Below are 25961 nucleotides of genomic sequence, written 5' to 3'. Positions count from 1 at the left end.
ACATCATTGAAGCTTTACCCTATCTTGATCTGTCTTCAGGTCAGATGTGTGGTTCCACTCTGCTTTCTGACATGACTGTTGGCACCCTTGGGATAGAATGACAGTACAGGAAGGATGTCATGACACACCTGCTGGACATTCTTGCAACATCTGTCCATCTGTCAGACTTATTGACTCCTATTTGTGCATTTCAATTTATATCTTTCATATTAAATGGTACTGGTGACAGTGATGAGAAGTAATCTATTACTGTGCTGAAATGTGTTTGTTGTGATTCAAAGTGCATTTTCTTAGGAGTGGGGTCATGGGGTTTGAAAGCATCAGAGTAGGTGGCCCAGCTGTTGGTTTCACAGGTCAAGTCTCCAAAGGCCAAGGGGAAATGGAGGTTTGGCAGTGGACAGTCAACTGGGTGTCTCAATGGCACACAAGGGAGAATGTTCAGGAGAGAGATTATGTCCTGGTGGTGTTTTTAGTCTTGGCCTCAGGTCCTGCAGGATGCCTGGATGGATGACCTTGTTTGTTTGGGGGATCCTCAGCTGCAGGGGCAGGGGTGCTACTAGCATATGGGCCCTTTGGCTGGGCCTCCATTGCAGTAGCTGTGGCAGATGTAGATTTCACAGGTGTTGATTGGCTACTAGTAGGGGCCTGCTGGTGGGTGGAGAATGCACGCAGGATGCTGGTAAGTTCAGTGAGCACCCTAAAAATGGAGGCCATGATAGCATTGTGTGCCTGCCACTCCTGCATGGCCTCCTGGTAGTATTTCCTCTGCAGCCTCTGGTTCTCATGCAAGGTTGTCAGTATTTGACCCGTCCTGTCCTGGTCCTGTCCTGCAGTGGTGACGTGTTTGCTGTGTGCAGGGGTGCAGTTGTGTAGTGTTTGCTGCGTGTTAGGTGTGGCGGTGCCTATAGTATCCAGGTGCAGTGTCCTCTATTTGTGCGTTCGTCCCTTTCTCTGTGAAAAATTCAGGATGCAAGGGGTTGTGGATATGTGAGGGGTGTGTTTTATAGTGCAGTGATCAGGTGTGTTTGGTGTGTGTATGTGTGTCAGGTGTGGGGTATTTGTACTGTCTAATGAGGTGGGTGGTGGGGTTGAGTTTTTGACCGTGGTGATTCGGACCCCCAATGGATTACTGACGTGCAAAGACTGCTGTGCTGATTTGTGGGTTGTAATTTGGAGGGCGGGATGTTGCCGGTGTGGTGGTGCTGGTGGTATACCGCCTCTCTCCCGCCCTTGGTCAGGCCGACAGTGTCAGGTTTTTGGCTAATTTTGGACGGTCTGCATTTTGTGACTCGTAATACGGCAGTTATGAGACCGCCGGCACTTGCGGTCTTTTGGTGCACGCAGAGGCGGCGGACTTCTGCTAAGAATTGCCAAAGTCGGATTGAGCACCTCAATGTACTTTGCAAAGTGATACTAGCCATCAATTTAAACGGTGAAGTATTTAAAATATTTCAAAGAAAGGGTGGTATTGAGAATCGAAACCAGATGGCCCATGTGTTTTGTGATGCCCACTTGAACTTTTTCAAATACATCATGTGCTTCACAATTAAAAGGGAGGAAATAGCAGCAGTATCCATCCAGGTCGTTATGTGCATGCAAATGAACCTGGACCAGTGCAATGTCTCTCTGTTGCTTCAGCGGTGTGCGCATGCCTTAATTTCTCCTCCCTTGCAGTGTGCCCAGTGCTTTGCTGGAGGCTGGTTACAGTGTTTTGTTCAGTGTTGCCAGATTGGGCTGTTTTCCGCACAAATGGACAATATTTTTCCCATTTGTGTGAGAAAAAAATTAATTGCCATGTGCCTATTTTTTGGGCTTTATTTAGCTTGTGCTTGTTTTTTATAGCTGGGCGGCACCTCAGCTTCAGTGCTGCAGTTGATCACACTTGAGCTGCCTAGCTTGTTATTGGTAACGTGGCACTGACATTACTGGGTAATGTGTGTGAAAATGCATTTGTTCTGAAAAGTGAATGTCAACTCTGGATGTTGTTTTCCATAGAATACCATAGCCCAGACGCCTCAGTGTGCTAATAATTTCATCAGATAAGGATGCTGAAGGAACATAAAGTACTTTGGGCCAGATGTACGAAGCATTTTTCAAGTCGCAAACGGCGAATCGGGCCGTTTGCGACTTGAAAAATGCTATTTGGGATGTACAAAGCCCAAACTCCAATTCAGTAACCTGTTACCGAATCTCAGTTTGAGTTTTGCGATTCGGTATTAGGAAGGTGCGTGACAAGGGCGTCCCTTCCTAATACCGAATCCAGATGTTATGTATGATTGTTTTCACCGCAGTAACCCATACGCAAACCGCAGCGGGTCCCCATGTGAATGGCAGCGAAAATATTTTTTCTGAGCAGGCAGTGGTTCCACGGACCACTGCCTGCTCTGAAAAAATGTAAAGAAAACTTTTTCTTTTTGATTTTGATATGCATCTCGTTTTCCTTCAAGGAAAACGGGCTGCATTTTTTTAAAAAAACTGCTTTATTTAAAAGCAGTCACAGACATGGTGGTCTGCTGTCTCTATCAGGCCACCATCTCTGTGAAGGCGGCCATTCCCAATGGGGCCGCAAATTGCAACCTACCTAATGAATATTCATGAGGTAGGTTATTTGCATTCCCATTGGGAATCGCAAACAGTGTCATTAACACTGTTGTACATCAGGTTTTTCGACTCGCAAATTGCAAGTCGCTATGACTCGCAATTTGGGAGTCGCAAAACCTGAATTTCGTACATGTGGCCCTTCGGTAAAGTAGGGTGAGCCGGGATTAGAAGTCACATTTTCGGACTCTACAACCTGCACTGTCCCCTCTGCATAACATGGTCTGGGATAATCTTTTTTTTTTTTAAGCAGCCAAGTATTAGGTTGCAATACTTGTGCATTAGTCAAGACAGCGGTGCCATAACTCCAGCAGCTGCAGCACAGAGTTGTGACTCTTGAGACTTGCAAAGTAAGTTAAGAAAAGCTCGTGATTATAATCATCATGCTTTTGTCTACTGACAATTTTGACTCAACATGTACTAACACAGAGAGCTAATATCCTACTGCAAAGAATGCGTAGCACGCATATCACAGAACTGTATTTTTAGTGAGGATAGCAGTGAGTTACTGTTTTGCCACAAATTGTTTTGTGGAACATATACCACATGGCACTCACTGTGGGGATGTAGGGTCAGGTGTTGTGTATTTAGAAATAACACAGCTTTAAAACCACCTGTTGCCAAATTCCTTGCGTGTCCAGAAGTTTTTAAGCAACAATAAATATGTTAAGGTAACTCTCATAATGAATGTTCCTGCTGTAGGGATATCAGTCTTTTGTTTAGCGGCAGTTTTAATTCATAAAATAGCACAGAGGGTCATCGTGCCTGCTGCATAGAACACCATGTAGATCACAGGACTGCATTTATGTGGATAGCTCTGTGGGTGACTGTTTTTGCCACAGAGATTCTTTTGTTACTTGCAGTCTTTCGTTATCCTAATGTTGCTAAAGGGGTTCGTTTCAGCACAAATAAATTATTTTTAGTAAAGCCAACCACTGTTGTATGTTTTAAATCCTGTTTGTTTTTCTCCAGACCAAACACCTTTAAAATATAGCCCGTACTAGCATGGAGGACATGTGCCTTCTACACCGTGTAATCATCATGGTCTCATGTAACATTTCCTAGACTTATTTGTACACCTATGATTCATTGGCTCAGTATAATTTGTCTGTGAGATATATATATATCCACAAACTTCATTGCTTGGTTTTGCTCGCGAGAAGGGTCACTCATTTTGTTGGTGAATGTCACTCATAAGTACACTGAAACCATGAAAATCTCACACATAAGCAATCTGATATCTTGGTAGCTGTATATTGGGATTAACATGACTAGTGTAAAATGTAAAAGGAAATACATTGAGTTCTGTACATTTGTCTAAAACAGAAATTAGGAATGCTCAAAATGTTAAATTTATGCTTCAAAATGTTTTTTTTACGGCTTATTGATTGCATCATTTGAGTGTTGCAACTTTGGGCTTGTTTTGGGCTAAGACTCGTCCATTTTAAGCTTACATTGGGCTGGTAGTTGAACAGCTTTGGGCTTTAGAAGACTTAGAAAATCTGGCACCACTGTTTTTGTTGTTTTCTGTGGTGCACATGTGGGGCGGTGGTGGCAAGAGGAGGCAGCCGCCGAGGCACGAATAACTGCCAAGAGGCGCGCGTGCCTGGCCCCACCCAGGATGGGTCTGACCGCCAGCTGGCTCAATGGCAGAAAGGGTTGTTGTCAGCCACATGTCAAGACTCACACTCTGCCATCCCCTGAAGCAATGTAATGGTCAGGGACTTTGTCAGTAGTGCAAGTGAGCCTTCCCTGTACAAATGCCTGTTATATTATAGTAAGTGCACTCTGCCTTCGCTTATGCTATGCGCCACTGTTCCAATGTGTAGTACGCCTCATGGTATGCGCAGTCTCGTTCTGCTTCTCAGGACTTCTGCTCTGTACGCACACTTTTTCTGTACCTCTCTTTTCACTTCTTTACTTTCTTTGCACTTCTGTCTACTGCGCACAGCCCTCCCTGTTTGCCATGTCACCCTCTGTGTACAGCCTGGCTGTGCACCTCTTTGCAGTACTGCAACGTGTGCACGCCGGTTCCAGGCCCACTTTGCACTGCTCGTCTTGTGATAAGAAAAAGCCTCCCTTCTTTGCCCAGTTCCCCTGTGTATATTATTCATAATTTATGTACGTAAACCCAGGATCTTTCTGTAGGGGAAAATCGATGTTACATAGGTTGCTTCAGATTTTAGCATATCTATCGTGCAGTTGAATAATACGATGAGAGATATATCATTCCATGTGTAGGAGTCCTGAATGAGGGCTCGAGTTTATGCTGGGAGACGATGCAGCAGCTGAAACTCTCTCTCCGACCATCAGGAGTTCAAGCCTTCCAACCTTTTGAGAATGTGAATTAATGACCTGTGAACAGGGTGCTACTAACGCCTGTTTGTGAAAGTGCTTAGAAGCAGCAGAAGTTATGTCTAAAACCCATATGAAGCAGCTGGAAGAGGAGATGGGCGTTATGTTTACCCCACATCCTTAAGCCTGTGTGATATCGCTGGTTCCAGTCTGAAAGGACATTTGAAAGGGCTTTCTCCCAACACATAGGAACTATCTGAATAACTTACAGGATTTGTTCTGCATTGCAGAGGTCCTGCGGTTTCAGCTTGTGCAAGGAAACGTAGGGTTCAAAAGCTGTACACGTGCTATCAGCTACATGCAAAGCGATTTTGTAAAGCATGACTTGTCAGCAGGGGGAGCGGCAGCGTCCGCAGCCTGTGATCTGCCGAGGGCCTGTGCTTTGATGGACACACGGCAAGTCATATGACCCAATAAAGGCGACAAAAGGCAAAAAAACATGACAAGCACAGGCTATTAGTGTAGATTATATCATCCCCCCAGGAATGTTCCTATCGTTGCGGCAGGAAAAATAATAAATATTTTGGCCATTAGATGCAACTAAAATCGGCATTTCAGTTATTAAACTAAATCATTTTAGATAATAAACTAAATCACCTCATTTTTAGTAACAAAACGCTTTTTTTGTTTTGTTAAAATCTGCAGATTATTCCGCAGATGATGTATTGAGTGGCAACTCTGGCAAATACATAATAATGTGGTAAACAGGGGGCTCCAGATCCACGTCATTCCGGTGCCCTTGACATGCAGTCACACAAGCAAATTACAAGCTAGGTCACAGGCACACAGTGTGCATACATACACCCCAAGCATGGGCAGCATATGCATGTGTAATGTTCCATATGTTTGCATGGGCACCAATCTGCATTGCATGTATGTACCCTGTTGTGCCTGTGGGCTAGTTTGTGTTGTGTGTGCAAGTGTGACCTTACATGTTGACTGTATGCTCGCTGTGCACCCATACCTGCCTGTAGTGGTGTCAATCGGAACTTTCATTGTAGGAAGTTCAGACTTGTTGGCCTAGCCACTGCTTGTTTAATGTGAGGATGATGGGCGATTTTATACTTCTTCAGCTGAACCGATTGTTCATTTACCGATGTCATTCCTGCTTTTGTAATGACACCCTGCTAAGTGTTCTATAACGGCACATACAGGGTGATATTCTTCATGCTTTCGAACAATTATGGGATTTTGTGATTTTGTATACGTTTTACAGATATTTGATTGGAAATGAACTTGTGTGCAATCTAGGAAATATGATATGTGGGTGGAGACCGTGTTCAAATCCACTTTACACCAGCACCTGCCTCCTAGTTACGTCCATTGAGTTGTATGACAGTTATTATTTTGAAACCAGTATTTCATTTTGTGTGGGGTAATTGTTTTGAAGCTATCACGAAAAAGAGCTGCCAGGGAGGGAACTGCACAATACTGAAGAAAGAGAAGAAAAAACACTCACCAGTTGGTGTTGGAGTCCCTTGATGGGATGGGATGTTTAAATAACGTTTAGCAAATGTCACAGGATGAATACACTGGATCGCCCTCAAACAAATTTGCCCTGGGGTGATATGGTGACTAGTCTTGTACTTGATGTGGACTTGTCCCATTGTGGGCTAATCTGATTAATCTGATGGGACCTGGGTTTACATGGTGCGTTCACTAGTTATTGTATTGTGGGGTTTATTTGTGGCACACAAGGTAATGTCCTCAGGTGGCTGCAACGAATGCTAGTTGGAGCGGCCTACTGTTGGTCTGCAGAGCACAAGAGAGGAATGTTTGTTAGCAGCTTGCACACATTTCCCTAGCAGAGCTCTGCTTCATGGTGGCGGGGAGTTCCAGTATGTCTGGGAGTCTGTGAAGAGTGGAAGTCAGGTGGACCAAGCAACCAACTAGAATGGTCTTGTACCCACTGGGTCTACTTAGCACAGTAGATCCTCTTGAATGAAAGGTAAATCAATGATAAGCCACTCAAACTATCCAGCTGACACCAATACAAGTGGATTGTGAAAATACAGTGAACTTGAATATTACAAAATTGCAAAACCAAATGAGGTAGTTTCTGGCGTAGTGCAGTACCCGTGGAGTACCAGTAACAAAACAGCGAAGAGAGTAAGCATTTAGAGAGAAAAGATACATGACCTATATGTGTGTAAAATTCTTCTTCTTTCGAACTGATTTCAGGGCACTAAGAAGCAGTTGCCTATGATTTTATGAAGGTTCCATATCTGAAAAGTCATATTCATCCTCCTCCCAAATTTTCATCTAACCTTTGCAACCTGATCCTTCACTTCACCAACAGCTAAAGCTCCAGTTATCAGGGACTAGCTGAAATCCATAAATCTAATCCTTCCATTTTTCCTTAATCCACGGACCTAGTCCTGCGCATGCATCTTTGTATTTTCAATCAACAACATCTACAGCACTTTACCACTTTTCACAAAAAAAACGATGGGTCCTAGTTCTCATGGTTTTTACAATAAGTTTTTCGTGGTCTTGAATGCAGACAGTACAGTTTCTCATATTATGCGAGCCAGCTTAATCAAGTTCAGGTTCTGTTTCCTCTGTTATTACAGCATGAGTGTAATAAGTGCATTCCAAAACATGTGCACATAGGAAACGTATTATTGAATACTAGAGCATATGGAAACATTGTTAAGTGGAGTGTGATGGGTAAAAATGCATGCATTGTATCCTTGCATTGGATTCAAAATTAAGTAAATGACCATAGGGAAAATCAGTTGTCAAAAAGCATAAGGGCAATAAATCATTTTTATTATTAGTCCAGCAGTGGTACGAGGCAGGGCTGGAAACCAAAATCAACCCTGGCAAAAAAGGTCTGCAAGAGGTCGTGAATATCAAGTGGTCATTGGGGCCATAGTTTCTTCTTAACAGCTCTTTTTGCTCTGAAAACAGCCCTCTCGCTTGCAGCCCATCAGGGAAATGTCAGCATGGTAAATTTACTAGTACGGCCCGAACAATAGGTAAAGATTAAACTCACTGAACACCACCTTAGTTGCAGTGCTGTCCTCTGCACTCTGTTCCCTACTGTCTGTGTATTTCCACCATTTAAAAAAAAATTGATTTAGAAAAATGTAGATTTCTGAAACATCTTCTTTCTATATGTGGATATGCAAAAAATCTGGCATGGAACCGGCTCTCCAGGACCGACTTTGCAGAACCCTGGCCTAGACTGTAGCAACTTTGTGGATTGTCAATTGGTTTAGGCAGATCCAATCAGACGGTAGGGGGAGGAATCTGCAAGTGCTCCAAACCCGCTAAATGCTGGCCGCGGTGCGCGCATGCTCCCCTTAGTTGCAGCGCTGTCCTCTGTACTCCGTGGCCTACTGTGTGTGTATTTCTACAATTTTTTACCCTTTCTAATCGCCATCTGCACCCATTTTCCTCAGTACTGCGAGCGTGCAGCTGGCGCACTTCTGGTGTGCTGAAAGTGCACCTAAGGCAAGCCCGTCTGCACCATCCGCATCCGTTCTGCGGCCACTGCCAGTCACTATTCCTGGTTGATTCCAAGCGTACCCCTCTCCTATGAGTTCCTCCACAGTCTTAGGACACAACCTTTGGCTAACTGCCATATCTGTTATCCAGTGCACCTTAGGGGTCCTGTTTCATGTATTGCCTGTAGGTATGAGTTTGGCTGTTTTTAAGAATCGCCCCTGGAGGCCCCTTGTGCCCTGTTATCTACTAAATCATCTCTTTTAAGTGGGCTTACTAATGCACCCTCTTAAAGACAATACGCATAGGAGATATCAAACTTAACACAAAGGAGAATCTGGAATTTTTGTTTATCACTGAAACCTGGTTGAAACCATGGTGTAATCCTTATATAGCCATGGCAGTACTCCCGGGCTATACTATGGTATCCAAGGATACATTAAAAGATCTGGGTGGTGGAATAGCTGTTATATTCAATAACAGCTTCCAATGTAGCTCCTTTAACAGGGCTATTCTCAAAGGAGCAGAAAGCCTAGACTTTTGTTTCAAGATCAGTGCCTCTGAATCTTTTATGGGGTGTCTACTGTATCACCCTCCAGGGCCAGGGACTAGCTTTCTGTCCACAAAAGGTGAGGCTCTCGTCCCTGTGGTAGTTTGATATGCTAACTTCACCATGGTAGGTAATTTAAATTTCCATTTGAACAATTTAGACAATCTGGAGGCCAACTTTCTTCGAGACACTTTATTGGTAAATGCCATAACTCATCTACCAGGTCATACTATCCACTGGATGTGCACTAACCATCACTGTTTGACTTCCTGTATGCCTATTATAAATTTGTGGACTGACAATTGCTTAGTGCCATTTAGTATAACCACAGTGCCCCATAATCTCCCTTCAACAAATCAGGTGCTTCTCCTTTTATGCGCCGGAAATGGGTATATATGAAATTGAATCATACACTGCTTTCTCGCCTGTCTTTTAATACCGCAACCTTTAAAGGGAACCTGGCAGACTACATCAGTTTCTTTAATACCTGGATCACTGAAATAGCTTTGGATCTCCCACCTTCTATTGACTCTATGAACCGTAGGCCTAACAATTCACAACCTTGATTTTGCCCAGCTTTACTAAATCAGAAGCAGTACTGTAAACAGTGAGCATAAATGGCAACAATCTTATTGCACCAAGGATCTCTCCTGGGTCAGAGAGGCCCAGAAAGTATTTCATAAACTGATTAGAATAGCAAAAAAGTCTACTTCACTATGAAAACTGAAGAGGCATATCAGGACACTAAGGTGATTTTGAAGATATCTGAAATTTTCCTGTGGCTTAACCCTCTCCTAAGAGAGATCCCGCCATCTCAGGCCCTCTGTGATCGGTAAAAGATCCAAGCCCTACAGCAATGATTTACGTCCACCCCCCATGACTGACCCTTTAAGTGGCCCTGTTTCATGTGACATTTATAATGGAAGGAACACTAGTCTGCCAGCATTTGTTGAAATTTCCTTGACATTGTCACACCAGATGACTATTTCCTGTAAATCAGGTTCTCCTTTTCCCCCAGCCATTCTCCATGAGGCAATTGACATAGTAAATCCTCTGATTAACCGAATTCTTAATACCTCATAAGTCACAGCTGAAGTTCCAGCAGCCTGGAAACTGTCAGTCATTAAGCCCCTCTGAAAAAAAACCTTTGGCTGACCCTACTAATCTTAGACCCATTTCTCTTTTGCCTGTATTAGCTAGAATAATGGGGAAAATTGAAAATCAACAACTTGTTAGTTTTCTCAAAAGCTCCAGTTCGCTTCATTCTTGTCAGTCTGGTTTTAGGCCTCAACATTCTACTGAGTCTGCTTTACTTGAGGTCTCAGAGACTGTTAAAATGACCTTCGACGCTGGGAATGATGCTGTATTGATACCATTAGATCTGTCTGCAGCATTTGATACCCTTTCACATGATATCCTTCTCCAGCAACTCCAAGACATAGGGATTTCCCATAAAGCTTTATCCTGGTTCAAATCCTTTTTAGCTGACAGGAGACAGACTATTGTGCTAGGAGAATTCTTGTCCAAAGTAATACTGATTGCAAGAGGTGTACAACAGGATTCATTTCTTAGCCCTGCCTTCTTTTAATATCTTTGTTGCCCCTCTGTTATCTTTGATTGAATGCTATGGAATTGCAACCATTTCTTACGCAGACAACACTCAGTGGATCCTCTCACTTGAATAGGGACCTGCTGATCCTGAATTGAATTCCAAAAAGTGTCTGTCTAATGTCATTGATGGATGCAAAACAACCATCTTAAGTGCAATACAGAGAAAATGGAAATAAACCTTTTCAGGAAATACAGTTGTTTCTCTCCGGCACGTTGGTGACCCAATTCAGTTCCCTCTCCACCAGACACGGTAAAGATAGCAAAGAATTTGGAGGTCAAATTTGACACTGACCTGTCTTTTCTACCTCAAGTGGCGGCAGTAGCCGGGATATATTTTATTTGCTCAAATCCTTGAAAACATTATTTAATTTCCTCCCTCTCGCCACCAGGAAAATGGTGGCATTTGCCCTTATTATGTTAAGGCTCGACTACTGTAACAGTCTATATGGTGGCTGCTCAAAACCACTGATTTGCACACTACAGATATGTAGCAGCCAGGCTGGTGTTACAGCTCCCTAAACGGAGCTTGGCATCAATCACATAAAAAAGTTTGCATTGTCTAACAATACATACAATAATTTTGTTAAAGATCCAGCTGCTGGTCTTTAGAGCATTTAAGGCAACGGGCCCTAAATATCTCATGGCCAGATTCAGTTACTACCAGACTTGATCAACCTTAAGTGTGAATTTGCTCAAGCCCCCTCCTTTTTGACTCAAAATTCGAAATGGAAAATCCTTACGGGATTAGGCACCAAAGCCTGGAACCACTTGCCATTGAATCGTCAATTTATAGATATGGAAGATGAATTTAAAAAAATCCCACAAGACTTGACTTTTTCAAGCATCAGATGCTCTTTGCCATGCCCTTATTTAACTGACTCACTTAGGTTCAGGACAGGGTTCACATTGCTACTTAGTACAGCACGAGGATGCTCATTCTTGAGTGACAGTTGCGCTTTGCATATGACTCATTCATTCATTAAAGGAGAGTTGCCAGTGTTTTCGTTTGCAAAACTGAAAGAACTGACCATACCTTTAACACCATTCTGTTGCTATTTATTTCCAGTCCACTAGACCTTTCTACAGTGGTCGGAACCCAGTCAGGCATGCCATTCTACGTTACCAGGAATTCTCTGTGTGACATGCCCATAACTTGGGCGCAGGAGTCGGTTAATTCCCAAAGAATGACATCTAGATGGGTAACACCAAATGCCTTGAATACTTAATTCATTAATATATCCATTTTAGGAGAAAATGTTTATCTAAAAACCCAGCACAGTGACAGTCTAGGAACTAAGAGACCGTATGGGAGTGGACGGTTGACCTGGAGAGTGGCCGTACCTGGGTATTCATTGGATGTCTCGCTCAACCCTGCTCAAGGTCCTCCCTCGACCTTTAAAGATGGTGAAATTACAGAGTTTCCAGGGCTGATCCTCACCTGGCTCTGCAGGCAGAAACTCAGGTCCTGATTCACGAAGGGGAATTTACAGTTTTGGGTAACTGTAGGTTTTTGTAGGCTATTCACAAACTACGAGTTCATAGTCATTTTGGGGAAGAGGGAGGCATTACCAACACGGACGCCAGACTTGTGTTAAAAAGGCCACTTAATTGGAAACAGGTGGACTTGCAATTCAAACCTTGGCCTTTGCCTTACAAAACTATATAACTCACTATACAGCCAGTGACCTACCAACACTCCCCTATTCGCCCCTCCCCCGCCCCTTAAACTTAGCCTTGCCATCTAGTACTCTTTAAACGGTTCAAACTGTTTAGTCCCTGTTCAAACTGTTTCCTATCGTTAACTGCCTTCTGATGCAACATAACAATGAACTTGCAACTAGCTTAACTTGTAAGACAACGTTTTACTTCCTTGCTTGCCCCTGCCTGCTGTTGTCCACAACCCCTTTCATTTTCAGTGTGTATTGCCAGGTTCGCTATTTGTACATATTTGTATGCTATGTGAACTCACCCTGCCTCTGCCTGCTCCAAGCAACAACCTTACAAACACCTTCACCCCTGTGCAAGCATAGCCCAACAAAAACCTTTTGACTATGCCCCAGGAAAAACCTATTTTAAAAACTAGGACAGGAGGGAGGGGAACATTTTAAAACTGCCTAACCGCTGACCACCATGTCACCTGCCTCAAAATGGTGCTCCACACCTAAAATGGCTCCTTAATATACCAGGCTTTACATAGCCCAACCAGCTCAACGCAGTCTCGGACTGCTCCACCTTCCTCAATCCTCCTAGGGGGGAACCGTCCACAGGTCGGCGATTTCTCCTCCCGCTTTCCCCCCAAAACCCTATCAGGGAAGAGGTGGGCATTACAGATACTGACACCAGACTTGTGTGGAAAAGGCCGCTTTATTGGAAACAGGTGCACTTACAATTCAAACCTTGGCCTTTGCCTTCCAAAAATATATACCTCACTATACAGCCAGTCACCTACCAAAGCTCACCTCCCTCCCCCAACCCTTAAACTTAGCCTTGCCATCTAGTACTCCTTAAGCTGTTCAAACTGTTTAGCCCCGTTCAAATTGTTTCCTATCGTTAACTGCCTTCTGATGCAACATAACAATGAACTTGCAACTAGCATAACTCGTAAGGAAACATTTTACTTCCTGCTTGTCCCGGCCTGCTGTTGTCCACCCCCACTTCGTTCTCAATGTGTATTGCCAGATTCGCTATTTGTACATATTTGTATGCCATGTGAATTTGCCCTGCCTCCGCCACCAGAAAAAGAGGGTCCCCCTTGACTTTTTCTGCCCCCCCCTACCCAAAAGCTCAACGTTCGTTCAAGAGCTCCTTCAACTTTTCGCGCATATGCAGCAGGTACAGCTCCGTGCCCATAAAGGACAGGTGCACCCCATCAATGCAAACAAACTCCACATCCTCATAACACAGGTCTTATCCTTGCAAAAACCCTGCATCTCCTTGTTAATCTTTCTATGCATCTGCTCGATGGTTTCTTTGCTCCCCTCCAAGCCCTCCGTGGGACAAACGCATTCCAAATGATATGGCAGCCCCTCCACCTCCTCTGAATCTCCATCAATTCTCTCTTCATTGCTTTCAACGCCTCCAATCCTGTCTGTACTACTAAATCCTTCTCCCCCAGGTGGATTAACAGCAGGTCTGGACAAGGACCTCTAGACTTGAATTTATCTAAGGTCAGCAACAATTCCTGCCACCTCATTCCCCCTTTTCCCTCCCAACACACTAAATACTGCTCCCAATCCAATCCCAGTTTCCTTCAAGGGTGCTCGTCCTTGCCTGCCGCTGCACCCATTTTATGAATGAATGTCCCACCATCCAACTAGAAATGAAGCTTGTGTCGGTGCCTAGGACGACACCTGCAAAGACAAAACACTGTTAGGCGCTTCCCCCAGAACCCATTTCACCCTTGCTGTGCACCTACTTTTGTTAGCAATCAGACCTCCATGGCCCAGTGTGCATCATCGCTGTTTTACCTCATCCCTGCCTACTCGCCTCCGTGACCATCCCGATTCTGAAGGAATGCGTACCAAAGAATTTTGCATCCAAGCCGGGAGACGTTAGGCATTTCCTCTAGCAACTGAAAGGACATCACCTTGCTACCATCCCTATGCTTAAAAATCCCTCCTGTTGCAGACCCACTCTGAGCCCTTGACTGTTTTCCAAAGCTTCAGGGACATTTCCAGTTCACCGGATACTTCCTCAGGAACACTGATGTGCCAGCCATGGCCTGATCCTTTTTTTTGAACTGCACAAAACCCTGATTCCATTCTGGCTAATATGCACCTCTTCCCAGGATATTCACCCAGACTGCCCCCAAACCCCAGGACCTCTGAAACTCGAAAAGCTCCAGGAGATCACTGTCCGAAACAGCAGTTCCTCTCCTTCCCCAACACCGATTGTATGAAGGCTCACTACTATCTGTTTAAGCAGACCTAGTGTAACCAGTCTCCTAGCCTTCCCAGCTGACCAACCTCCTTGGCCCACCCATCCAAATTCTCTGCCCCAGTTCTTCGGCCGATGACGTGTAACCCCATAATAATTTACCCACAAAGGCAGTCCTCACTAACTTACCAGTTATGGTTACCCTAAACAGCCCTCTCTCAGTCAAGTCCATTATAAACTGCACTACATCCTCCACCCTTTCCCAGGCCACCCCGCCTCCTTGCCCCTGAGCGCAGAAATCCCTGCCATGCCAGTGCATAAACACTTCTTGTAGAGGACGCCAATGAATTCACCACCAAGAGAAGCATCCTCTGTTGGCTGTGCTCCATAGTGCCACCGGCATCATTGTCCTAACAAGCTCCACGTCCGTGACCAGCCCATGGAACCTCTCCCACAATGCATCTGCAAAATGTCATTGTTCACACCCGGCACATGGCTTGCCCTGAAGGAAATGTCATGGTGCATGCAACCCCACACAAGCACCCTCAACAGTTGCAGCACTGTGGGTCCCTTACTGACTGCCTGCTCACTACGTGCACCACTTACAAATTATCCACCCTGAAAACCACCGTTTTGTCCTCCAGATGCTGACCCCACATGCAGATTGCAACTACGAGAGGAAACAGCTCCAAAAAGTAGATGGCAAAAGCTGTCGCGCCTGCCGCATCAGAAAGAAAATTACGTATCCCACTCACATTCCTGCCACAGTTGCAAAGGGATGCCAGTGAAAGATTGCAAAAAGATACGCCACATGTGCAAGTCTTCTTTTGTACCTGAGGAAAGTCTAACATGGTGGCGAGGTAGTCTGTTCCCCGCCAAAGCCAGTCCCAGTTGCCTACAAAAGGTCCTCCCAGCCGTCACCACCCAGCAGGCAAAATTGAGGTGGCTGAGTAAAACCTGTATGTCTCTGACCGTCACTTTCTGCTTGCATAACATCTCAAACACCAATGCCATCATGGCCATTCTTTTGTGTTCTGGCAAACAAGCCATCATGGTCTCCGAATGCAGCTCAATCCCCAAAAAGGATAACACTGTACTTGGTCCAACCGTCTTCTCCAGGGCTGGAGGCAGACCCAGATCCCCCATGAGACTTTTGAATTAGCCCAAGAGCCCCACACAATGAGCTGAACCTGCCAGAGCTGCAAAGAAAGAATCGTTCAAATAGTGGGTCACCACCATGTGACTTGTGACTCTTGTGATTAGCCATTGTAAAAATATGTTAAAACATGAATAAATGGAGCAGGAAATAGAGCATCCCATTGGTAGTGCTTTTTCCATATACCATGACCCGCCAAACTGGGTGCCAAGCAGCTCAAAGCCATCGGGGTGCACTGGCAACAACTGCAAAGCAGACTTAGGCCCTCATTATGACTTTGGCGGTCAAAACAGTTGACCACCGAAGTCACACCGTCCAGGACACCGCCAGTGATGGTCGTCTTGAGACCACCATATTATGACTCCTGGCAGCTCTCCACCATAAATTGTGTGGAGAGCCACCAGCAGCCGTACTGGCGGTCGGCGGTGCAGTGGAGGTTGCTCCGCTTGCACCGTCACTTCATCAAAACACAGCCCACCGTATTATAACTTTGTAATCGTGGTGGTGGTGTTGTGGTGATGGGCCGGTGCTGGCGGAGCAGACCCCATGGGCCCCGTTCCCTCCCAGACGACCACCAGGTAAGGTGATCGACCGACAGAGGAGGGGGGTGTTGAGTGTTGTGTGTGTGAATGGGGGTGTGTGTTTGTGTGTGTGGGTGGAGGGGTGTTGTGTGTGTTTGTGTGCGTGTGTGTGTCTAAGTGTCTGTGTGCTTGTGTGAATGCGTGAATGTGGGGGTGCGGGGAGTGTTGTGGCCATGTGTGCATGTGTGTGTGAATGAGTGAGCATGGATGTATGTATGTGTGCGTGTATGTCTATGTGCGGTGTGTGCATGCATGGATCGGGGGTCAGTACAGGGATCGGGGGTCAGTATGGAGATCGGGGGAGGGGGGTGTCGCTGCTTGGGGGGCTCCTGATGGGGTCAGGGGGTGGGGGCTCCTACAGGGAGGGGGGGTGGGGAGTCCTGTAGTGGCGACAGGAATTTGTATTCCTGTCGCCAGTATCCTTACCGGCATGGATTTCATGGTGGGGCTGCCGCCACGGAATCCCTGCCAGTAAGGATACTCAAAATATCGCAGGCGGTGTTAGGTGGACCACCGGGCTAAGGTGGTCGACTTTCAGCCCGGTGGTCCTACCCCCCTGGTGGTACAGGTGGTGAACTGGCTGCTACCCTTGTCATAATTTGGGGGTCCTGCACCGCCACGCTGTCAGTCCTAATGACCCCCTTAATGTCTGTCTCTGCCATCATTGCCTTGGGACCCAACGCCTCAACCATTCCAATCGCCACATCCACTGATGCGTAGGAGACTCTTGTCAATTCTTCCAGAATGAAGTTGTTCACCGATGTGCCCTCCAGCCATGAAAGATGCTGACTTAGCTGGAACTGTCCAGCCTCTTTTTTGGGTACCATGCCAATGGGCGACACAATAAGGTTCTGCATTGGCCAGTCTGTAAAAGGGCCTTCCATGTGACCTTCACCCACCTCCTTATTGAGCTTGCTCCTTACCACGTCCTCATTTCCCCTTACTGATTTCAGGTTCGCAGCCCAACAACGCTCCCTCGGCCCCATGTACCCTAAACGGAAGCCCCAGGTAAATTTCTCCAGCAACAAGTCTGCGTCCTTCTTCTGATCATATTGGGCCAGCCAAAAACGCAACCTCTCCAAGTTAACTGGAGTATGAGCCTTTCCCCCAGGACCCTGGGCTCCTCGCCCCCTTAGCGCTGGCTGCCATTGCTGCTGTGAACCCCCACTATATTGTGCCTGCTCCTGTCCTGGTCCTGGTGTCTGGTGAGGAGTTGTTCCCACAGCAATGGACTAGTGCGTGCCTACCTGCACACTTTCAGCACTCATGTCGGAATTCACAGTACTCCTGAGTGCATATACCCTTATTAAAGTCCCAGCATGTCCCAGTCTGGGCTGGCCCTCTCCCTGATGGTCATGCTTGTCCTTTTCCTGCTGACCCCACCCCTCCTCGGGTGGACCTGTCTCGAAAGGGCCGATTCGTAATAGTGAGACCACTAGCAGTGAAAATGGTCTTCCTGAACTTTGTAGGGCCCATAGTGTGTTACCAAAGGTCTGAGTCAATTTTTCCCCATTGTACTTCGGGGTCTGCTGCCATGCGCGCCCGAAATTCCTCATTGTACTGGACCAAAACATAACCTCCATAACTCAGTTGCGCCTTCAGGATGATATCCATGTACCTAAACAACGCAACTGACCTTTCTGGATGCCGCTCACACTATACACTAGCGAAAATTAGGAATGCTGCTGTCCAGCTGTCAGTAGTGACTGGGATCTAGGGGCGCTTCACCATCTGATACTCCCCCTCCTTAGACCCCTCTTTTGACCTCACTTCTCTATGGAGTAACTTTGGCATTTCCACATACTCCCTCGTTCCATATTTTCTCCTTTGTTGCCAACGTAGGATGGGCCCCCATCGGCTTCGCAGTGCCCATGGTCGGCATCTACTTCACTTTTTTCTGTTTACTCTCGACCGACTGTCTCTGTCGTTCGAACGTGACCCATCTCCCCAACCCTGGTACCCCTGCTCCACTGAGAGTTCCCGTGATCTACCCCTTCCTGTGTTTTTTGCTCTTTTGTGTTACCCTCACCTGACCTTTTTCTGTTGAAACACCAACATCTGTGACATATATTCCTTTTTAGTAGGCATGCCTCCCCGTCACAACCAACATCCTTGGCTTCAATAGCCACTGATACCATGTTATTGCCACATGTAACCCCCCTTACCTGGCACCAATGTCAGTGACCGCTCCTGTGCCTTCCATCTAGCCAGCTGGGTCTTCTCCTTGGCTGTCCGATCACCTCCAGGCCTCCCTACCACACTAGATCCCTGCAACGACTTATAAGAATTTTTATCACACCCCCTCTCACCCATCCTCCCACCATAGCTGCTCCTCCCCCTTTTCCTCATCCTCGTCCCTGATCTCTCCTTCCTCCACACTTTCCTCTTGAAAGTCCAACCAAGTTGCCTTCAGTTCATTTGAACCATACTCACCAGGCGTCACTCCACCTGACGCCTCCTCCTGCCCAACAGCATATAGCAATGCAACTTCCTCCCATGGCTGGTGCCACTCTGTTGCACCAGGACGATGCCTCTTCGGTGCTGCGAACCTGGCCGGGTGCACGACCTCTACCTTCACACTGCCCCTAAAAGGTGTCCTTGGCATGCCTGACCAGGTGACCGCCTTTCCTGCCGATGGCATCCGGCTGGCCACTCGTGGCCCTACCTTCCCTTTCTCCCAGGGTCACTGAGCTGTAGTTGGCCTGCCTAGGACACGTCTCGTCACCCACAGCGCCTCCTGCCAATGAGAAAACAGGTCCGCTGTGCTGGCGCCACCCCTTTCTTGCCTCAAATGTGGTATCACACCCCCCATCGATCTTCCCTCCATGCTACCCCTCCTTCTGCCCCCGCTCTTTTCTGCCCCACCCTGTAAGTCCTGCAGCTATGCTCCTGACAGGCACTCTCCCCCACACCCCAAATCACTTTCAAGCACTACTAGTAAGCTTCCTGATATATACCTTGGTGGAGGGCTTGACCGCAAACAGCCACTCTAATCCTCTGGTCCCCATATCCCCTCCTTGCTCCTGATTCCCTTCATCCTCTCCTTCTTCCTCCTCACTCCATTCTAACATAGTGGGCCAGTGAGAAGACACCGACCAGAGCAGCCCTGTCAGGCCCCACCCCTTCCTCCTCTGGTTCCCTATCTCTCTCTCCACCCATTAACCTATCACTCTTGGCCTGCTCCTCCCTCACTGCACCCTGGTACTCCCCCAGCTCTTGGTCCTCCTCAACATTGCGTGTGATATCGATGATAATTTCCTCTCATGTAACGCCCTGCACACTCCACCTGTCCTCCACTGCTCCTCCAGCCTCCCATCTTGTCAGCACAGACACCTGGTGCACCTCGCCCATCCCCCGCCCCTTCCCTGCCTCGGGCCGATTATTTTATGAGGTCACGCCCCCACCCTCATGGGGAGTGAGGCCTCTTCAGGATCAAATGCAACACACAGCAGCAAAGCCTGTCCGTCGACAAAGCTCTCCACTTGCATGCGCAAGCTTTCCTCGCTGGCATGCCCTCCCCGGGAGCAGCGACGCTGCGCGCCTTCACCGTTCCTCCATGCCCACAAGGGAGACTGCCCACCTCAAACACAGGTGGCCTCCTCGCCTTATCTGGGCACAGACGCTTCGTGCATGGCGCCCGATGAAAAGGCCAAAACACTCTTCGCCACACTGCTCGCAGCTTTGCACGCAGGCTGCAGACCTACCAGCACGCTCTCCCTCACGATGTCAATTTTGTCTGCCTCACTTAGAAAGCGGAGGGCATGCTGCACTTTGTCATCGGAAGACATCTTTCCTGGTCAGTGGTATGTTTTCCTGTTTATAAGTTATTTATTTAAGTTTTGAATAGCGCCCAAAATGCGAGACTACAAATAAACTGCCACTGAAAATACCTCAAAGAAAAAGAAAATTCTAAAGCTAACCACTGTGTCACATGCCTCCAAATGGTGCCCCACACCTAAAATGGCTCCTTAATATACCAGACTATACATGGCCCAAATGTAGCCCAACCAGCCCACCCAGTCTCGGACTGCACCACCCTCCCCAATCCTCCCCGGGGGGTCAGGGGTGGGAGACCTCCCTCCGGCTGCAATCCCCCCCCACCCCTCCAAAACCTCATAAAGCAGTCATAAAATTACTAGTAACTTGTAGTTTGTGAATAGCAAAGAAAAAAATATAAACTTACACAAAAGTGTAAGTTTACCTTTGTGAACCAGGCCCTCATGTCGGAGCTCCTCCCACCAGAGAAATTATGTTACCAAAGCAACCTGCATAAGGCAGGCCTAACAGCACTCTTGGTTTTTCCTGTTTGCAACCACTATGAAAGGCATAGGGATCGTGACCATGAAAAATTAACAAATGCTGCTCACGTGCAGGGGATAACTTTCAGTGAATTAGCTCCCACTGTTTTAGCAGGAGTACTTTTGTCAGAAATGTTCTGTCACAGTGTGGAACTTTAAATATTGTGGGGCAGGTACATGGGGTTCCGCAGATATGTTAACAGTGAGAGGGCATCATTTTACAAGCATTCATCCTTCGACCCTTTTTGACAATGTCTGTACTAGTGCAGGCAGCGTAACACTACCATGGCTGTAGTGTTATGCTGCACTGTGAGCAGGCACACCAGGCTGTACCTAAATCCAGGGTTGGGGCAAGCACCCACCCCTTATCCCTCCTGCAGACTCCCATGGGCAGGTACCATTGGCTTGCCAGCTGGCCACCCCTCTGGGTTCTAAGTGATCCATAGATATTTTAATTATTAAAAGAAATTGCTGAATTATAATTTTTAATTGTGAGGCAGTCTTGAACATATGAAACAACCGCCGTACAAGGAGTCAAAGCGCCTCTCACTTAATTACACTTCTGATTAATAAGACATGGGCTGAGAAAACTCTTTAATTTGAGTGGATACGCTGGGGTATCTAAATGCCTTCCTTTTCTGTGGCTCTTTTTAATGATTGCAATGCCAGTCACCAAAAGATGGCATCTCATCACTTACTAACATACTGAATAGTGTAATTTTCTATTGTTATTACCCAATTTGATGTTTCCCAATTACACAATACATATTATCCTGGAGTTCTAATAAATCAAACTACTCTTAAAACTCAGTCATACAGGGCCAAGTTTAATAAAAAAAAAGGCACTGTGCGTTGCTGCCACTCCCAGTGCTGCTGCATGGTCAGGGTTGCTTCCCCTCGCCCCATAAAGCAAGGTGCTTAGTAGCTTACATATTGCAGATACGTATTGTGCCCTGAAAGAGGACTATTAGCAATAGTACTCTCGGGCCTTGTCTAGAAGTGTGCGCTAAAATCGGATTTCATTTACGAAGTAACTGCTTTTACTACACATACTGAAATTCTGAGTTTTGTTACCTTATCCTTAGCAGTTTTGCCCTGATGAATGTCCACACCTCAAACCCTGCCCAGAAATGCCCACTGAACACTGATACATGTGAATTTTGGCGCAGTAAGCTCAGAATTATGCCTATTATTCCCTATTTACTTAATGCCAGACTGGAATAGGTGGTATTTAATGCTCCTCATAAATATCTAACACCGCGATGTTGGTATTTACCAGGCATGGTTAATATAGCCCATGCCGGGAAGCTCGTAATCAGGGCCTTGGTAAGGCACATGCAGACCTCCTTGCTCTTTTTAATTAAGCACGACTCAGAAGACAGGAGCCTCCATGGCTGTAAGGCAGCCCGCAGACCAGCACCTCAGTTGGAAACAAACCACATTGACATCAGCACCCTCCATCCAACATCACGTGTCACCGCTTGCCACATAGCCCTCAGCCTCTGATATGGAAGTGCCAATCCCGTTGGAACATTCCACTCTAATGCGTTGAACGGAAGGCATCATTTAGAAGGCCAAAGTGGAGGTGCGTATTTTTCTAAATGTTATATTTTATAATAGCATATGCATTGAAGTATTCATGTATGTGGACTTATATTGTAGAAAGATAGCCTGGGAAATCATCTGTTCCCAAGTGTACTTCTGGAAACAAAATATATAAATTATCTGTGACACGTCAAAGGCAATTCGACGTGTAATTTTACATCATGTACTATTACGCAGAGTGATATGCCATTGACTGTGTGCAAGGGCACATTTCTTTGCTCGGTTGAGAAAGTGTTTTTCCCTATAATTCTCTAATAAATGAGGTCCCCCCTTTTCCATTTCCTCCCTGCTGTTGGCAGGAGTAATTCTTCTATAATTTCAGAGTGAGAAAGGGCCAGAGAGGTACATGGTTAAATCGAAGCAACGGTATAAAATCATGCTGCACAGACGCCACTCTTAAAATAGGCCTGCTTGCACATTTAAAGTATATTTTACGTCATTTATTGCACCATGTAAGACTTCTGCAACAATTATTAGACCACCACTGTATTGGATAAGTGTTTTATACCTCATTTTTGGTGATCCTTCCAGTGTCAGGAAGTGTTTTCTCCATATTTTCTCTGGCTCCTACATTTTTGATTCTGCTACTTTTTGGACACCTTGTAGATTATTGTAGCTTGGTTTATTTCCTGGTGGAAGTTAGAGACATGCTGCAGTATGACCCCTTTTTGTAATTTCTTGTATCCATCGCTGTAATCGATCGACTCTGAAGGTGGATAGATTCCTTCCTGTGGTCTGCATGAGTACTTTCCAGCATTTAGAGTCTGATTTAGAGATTGGCAGGTGGGTTACTTCATTCCGAATCTGATGGATATCCCGTCCGCCTTATGTCATGTACGGAACCTACGAGACTTGTAATACGGAGATTATCTGCCTGGAGGGACCCAGAGGATTCGGAAAACTCTACAATAACGGAGTCCAGACATTTTTTAATTCCCCTGCATGTTATTGATTCAGTTTCTTTATGTTTAACCTGACCATTGTTAAATATTTTGGTACAGCAAACTTGTATAGCTATCCCCTCGATTGCCCAGGTGCAATGAATGCCTGCAGTCACACTTGCAGTTTCATCTCTCCTCAAAAATGCACTATTGTTCTCAACAGGTCTGTCTGAGATGCTCAGCAAAGAAGCTGAATATTTAGTAAAGTCCAGCCCACCTTTTTTGAGATATCAGGTCCATTTATTTTCGACTATTGTAATCTTTTTTCATCTCTGCAGAAAAGTGATTTTATGCTTTTGCACCAGTTTTCTATATTGCGTTTACACAACTCCATATAAAAGTGTTTTATAAGGAATAAACAATCTCTACAACAACAAGTTAGAGCAGACACCAAATAAAAAGAAACATGGAATACTTAGAGGTAGGTTGGTGATCTTCATAGGGCCATTTACCTTAAGTGAAGATGGAAATGATAATATTGGCAGACTTCTGAATGCTCATCACACATTAGCATTCAAGATTCTTCTTTTGGGACTTGTGAACCTCCCATAGGGTCTAAATGAACCCCCCTCACCCCCTTAGCGATGTTCTCAATAAACCTAGGCGTGAAGTGTTTGAACAAATCCATACTTGTGATCTTAAACTCCTTCTTTGGAAAATAATTTTTCCAGTGTATCTTTTACTTCTGCTCGTATATAAGTTGAGCTTAGACTGTTTCCTACCGTTCGTTTAATGCTCATGTTTCAATTTCGGTCTGTCAATTTTCTGACATGTTTTTCTTTGGCACCTTTAGTTACTGTTGGTAACTTCACTGCATGTTCTTGGAGCTGGAAGGACACAAATGTGATTACATGTAGTCCTTAATAGGTTCAGCCTCATCTGCTCCAGCTACTTCAAGATGAAAATAGAAGGTACAAAATGAGCTTTTCCCAAAGAGTGATGGTCTACAATAATCTGTGTGTGCTGCTGATGTCATCTAAATGTTTTATATTCATTCCTACAGCACATATTTCATTGTACAAATAACTGCCTTAGATCCAATCACAGGTTGGCCAAAGAAGGCAAGGATTTGATTCTATGAAGAGCCAGCCTTTATATACTTTATTGCAGACAATTGAATGGTACCACATGCAGCAGACTAAGGAACCACAATGCATGACATTGTGTGTAGTCATTGTTTGGAACCCAACAAAGCAGTGGTTTCTGTGAAAATGTCAGTAATGATCCATGCAACTGACATCCGATCATGCAGATGGACACGGTCCATCACAAACGTACTGTGAGACTGGCCTGTGGAGAAGTTAAGGTTCCTAAATAGAAAGGCACCAAAATGGCACCGGCACACGTACAAATCACTTCAAGCTCATCTGCAGCATCAGATGGCTAAGCTCAGGCAGCTGTCTTGCCATGACAAGAAACAAGCCCTATTGACCCATATTTGTTTAAAAATGTTGAGTACCTTATGAACAGAGTAACTTATTGTTGGTCAGTCCTCAAAAGCTGGTTTTGGTGTTGAGGACAATGACGCACGTGCCACAGTTCCACAGCATGGCTACCATTGCAGCTTTCCCTTCTTGACTAGCAGACAACATAGATACACCACAACTGCAATTGACACAGATAAACAACTCTAGGATCAAGGCTAAAAATTGGATTTCATTCTTGGATTGTTTTGGGGTTATTTGTCCTCACCCGCTGCCTGTGTGCTAGCTGCACTTAACCCTCTCACAACGGGACAGAACACTACCTCTGGGGTTCCTACTGTAGTAGCTCATCCAAAAAATGGTTCCGTACACTGTCTGTCCCATAAATACATCACAGCCATCAATTTTCTGGTAACAGTATGGTGTAGTCCTGTAAAAACTAGGGAATTATAACAAGCAATTTGTGACTTTGTACTGGCAAAGCTCTAGTTCTGCATGTTTGTACCCTTAGAAAATGTTACTTCCATCCTTAAAACATTCTGCCTTGGCACAGAAGAAGAAATCACCAGTTCTGCTGATGTATTTGTTAAATTGATTCCCCTACGGAAACCACTTACACATATAAAATATAAAATTAGGTTTGTCTTCAAGTGAAATGATGACGGTTTTCCATGTTCGCATATTTTTACAGTCATTCTTTCAGAGTACAGCTCTCAACTCTATGAAATGCAAATGGATTGTTTCATGAAAAGAATGTCTTTTTCACTACAGTGGCCCATCTACTCTAGACGGCGTACTTTGCAATCAGTGCAGATTTCCAAATCCTATACTCAGCCTGTTCATTACAGGTAATAAAGAAAATGAGGCAAAACCCACTAATCCTTTGATTTAGGTAAATAAACAATGATAATAATACGTGGTCATTACAAGGGGAAAGTAAACCTAGACTCCCACAGTGAATAATTTAAAATTATTATATTCAATATATCCAGTCTCCGTGGATTAATTTAAGAATTTTATTTATTTTGCAAACTCAATTAATGTCCTCTAACAAACCCAACATACAATATTTCTCATTAAAAATGTATAGCAATAGGTGCTCATATATTGATAAGCACAGTGAAAGTGAATATTATGAACAAAGTGATGGTGTTCTATACAATATATACAAAATATGTGGTTAAAATCAGAGTGAACTTCCAGAGGCTCCGTCAATCCAAGATTCCTGTAGTCACTTAAACAAATGTTATGTCAATCCACATTTCAATTTATGTCGACGTTTCAACCCTGTATGTAGATATGAATCAACAACAGGTCATCATCAGGACTGGGAATCATTCTATATAGTAGCATCTACAAAATAATAATTAAACATCTATTTTAATGGAGGGACTCTTTTCCTTAAAAAAACAATGTATCAAGTAATCCAAAGCGTAATCACTCACCTAGTAGTTGAAATTATAGATTTTCATTTCTTGATAGAGTCATCTTCCTAATAAACACATAACTTCTATGA

At 45.1% G+C, this 25961-nt stretch overlaps 1 protein-coding gene across 10 annotated transcripts in view; it reads left to right on the top strand.

The window, feature by feature from the left end:
• UROS (uroporphyrinogen III synthase) overlaps positions 1-25961 on the top strand; it is a 450422-nt gene that overhangs the window by 224262 nt on the left and 200199 nt on the right. Inside the window, exon 1 of one of the 10 annotated variants that reach the window (XM_069239699.1) lies at positions 19643-19980. The exons of 6 other annotated variants lie outside the window; for them this stretch is intronic. In XM_069239699.1, coding sequence (XP_069095800.1) covers positions 19734-19980 — 247 coding nt within the window. In that variant the 5' untranslated portion in view covers positions 19643-19733. Of the gene's footprint in view, positions 1-19642; positions 19981-25961 lie in introns of those variants that run through there. 3 more of the 10 variants (XM_069239703.1, XM_069239697.1, XM_069239698.1) reach the window with 3 other exon arrangements.

This window comes from Pleurodeles waltl, chromosome 6, assembly GCF_031143425.1.
Source record: "Pleurodeles waltl isolate 20211129_DDA chromosome 6, aPleWal1.hap1.20221129, whole genome shotgun sequence".
Taxonomy (NCBI): domain Eukaryota; kingdom Metazoa; phylum Chordata; class Amphibia; order Caudata; family Salamandridae; genus Pleurodeles; species Pleurodeles waltl.
This window is presented reverse-complemented; position numbering and strand designations above follow the sequence as displayed.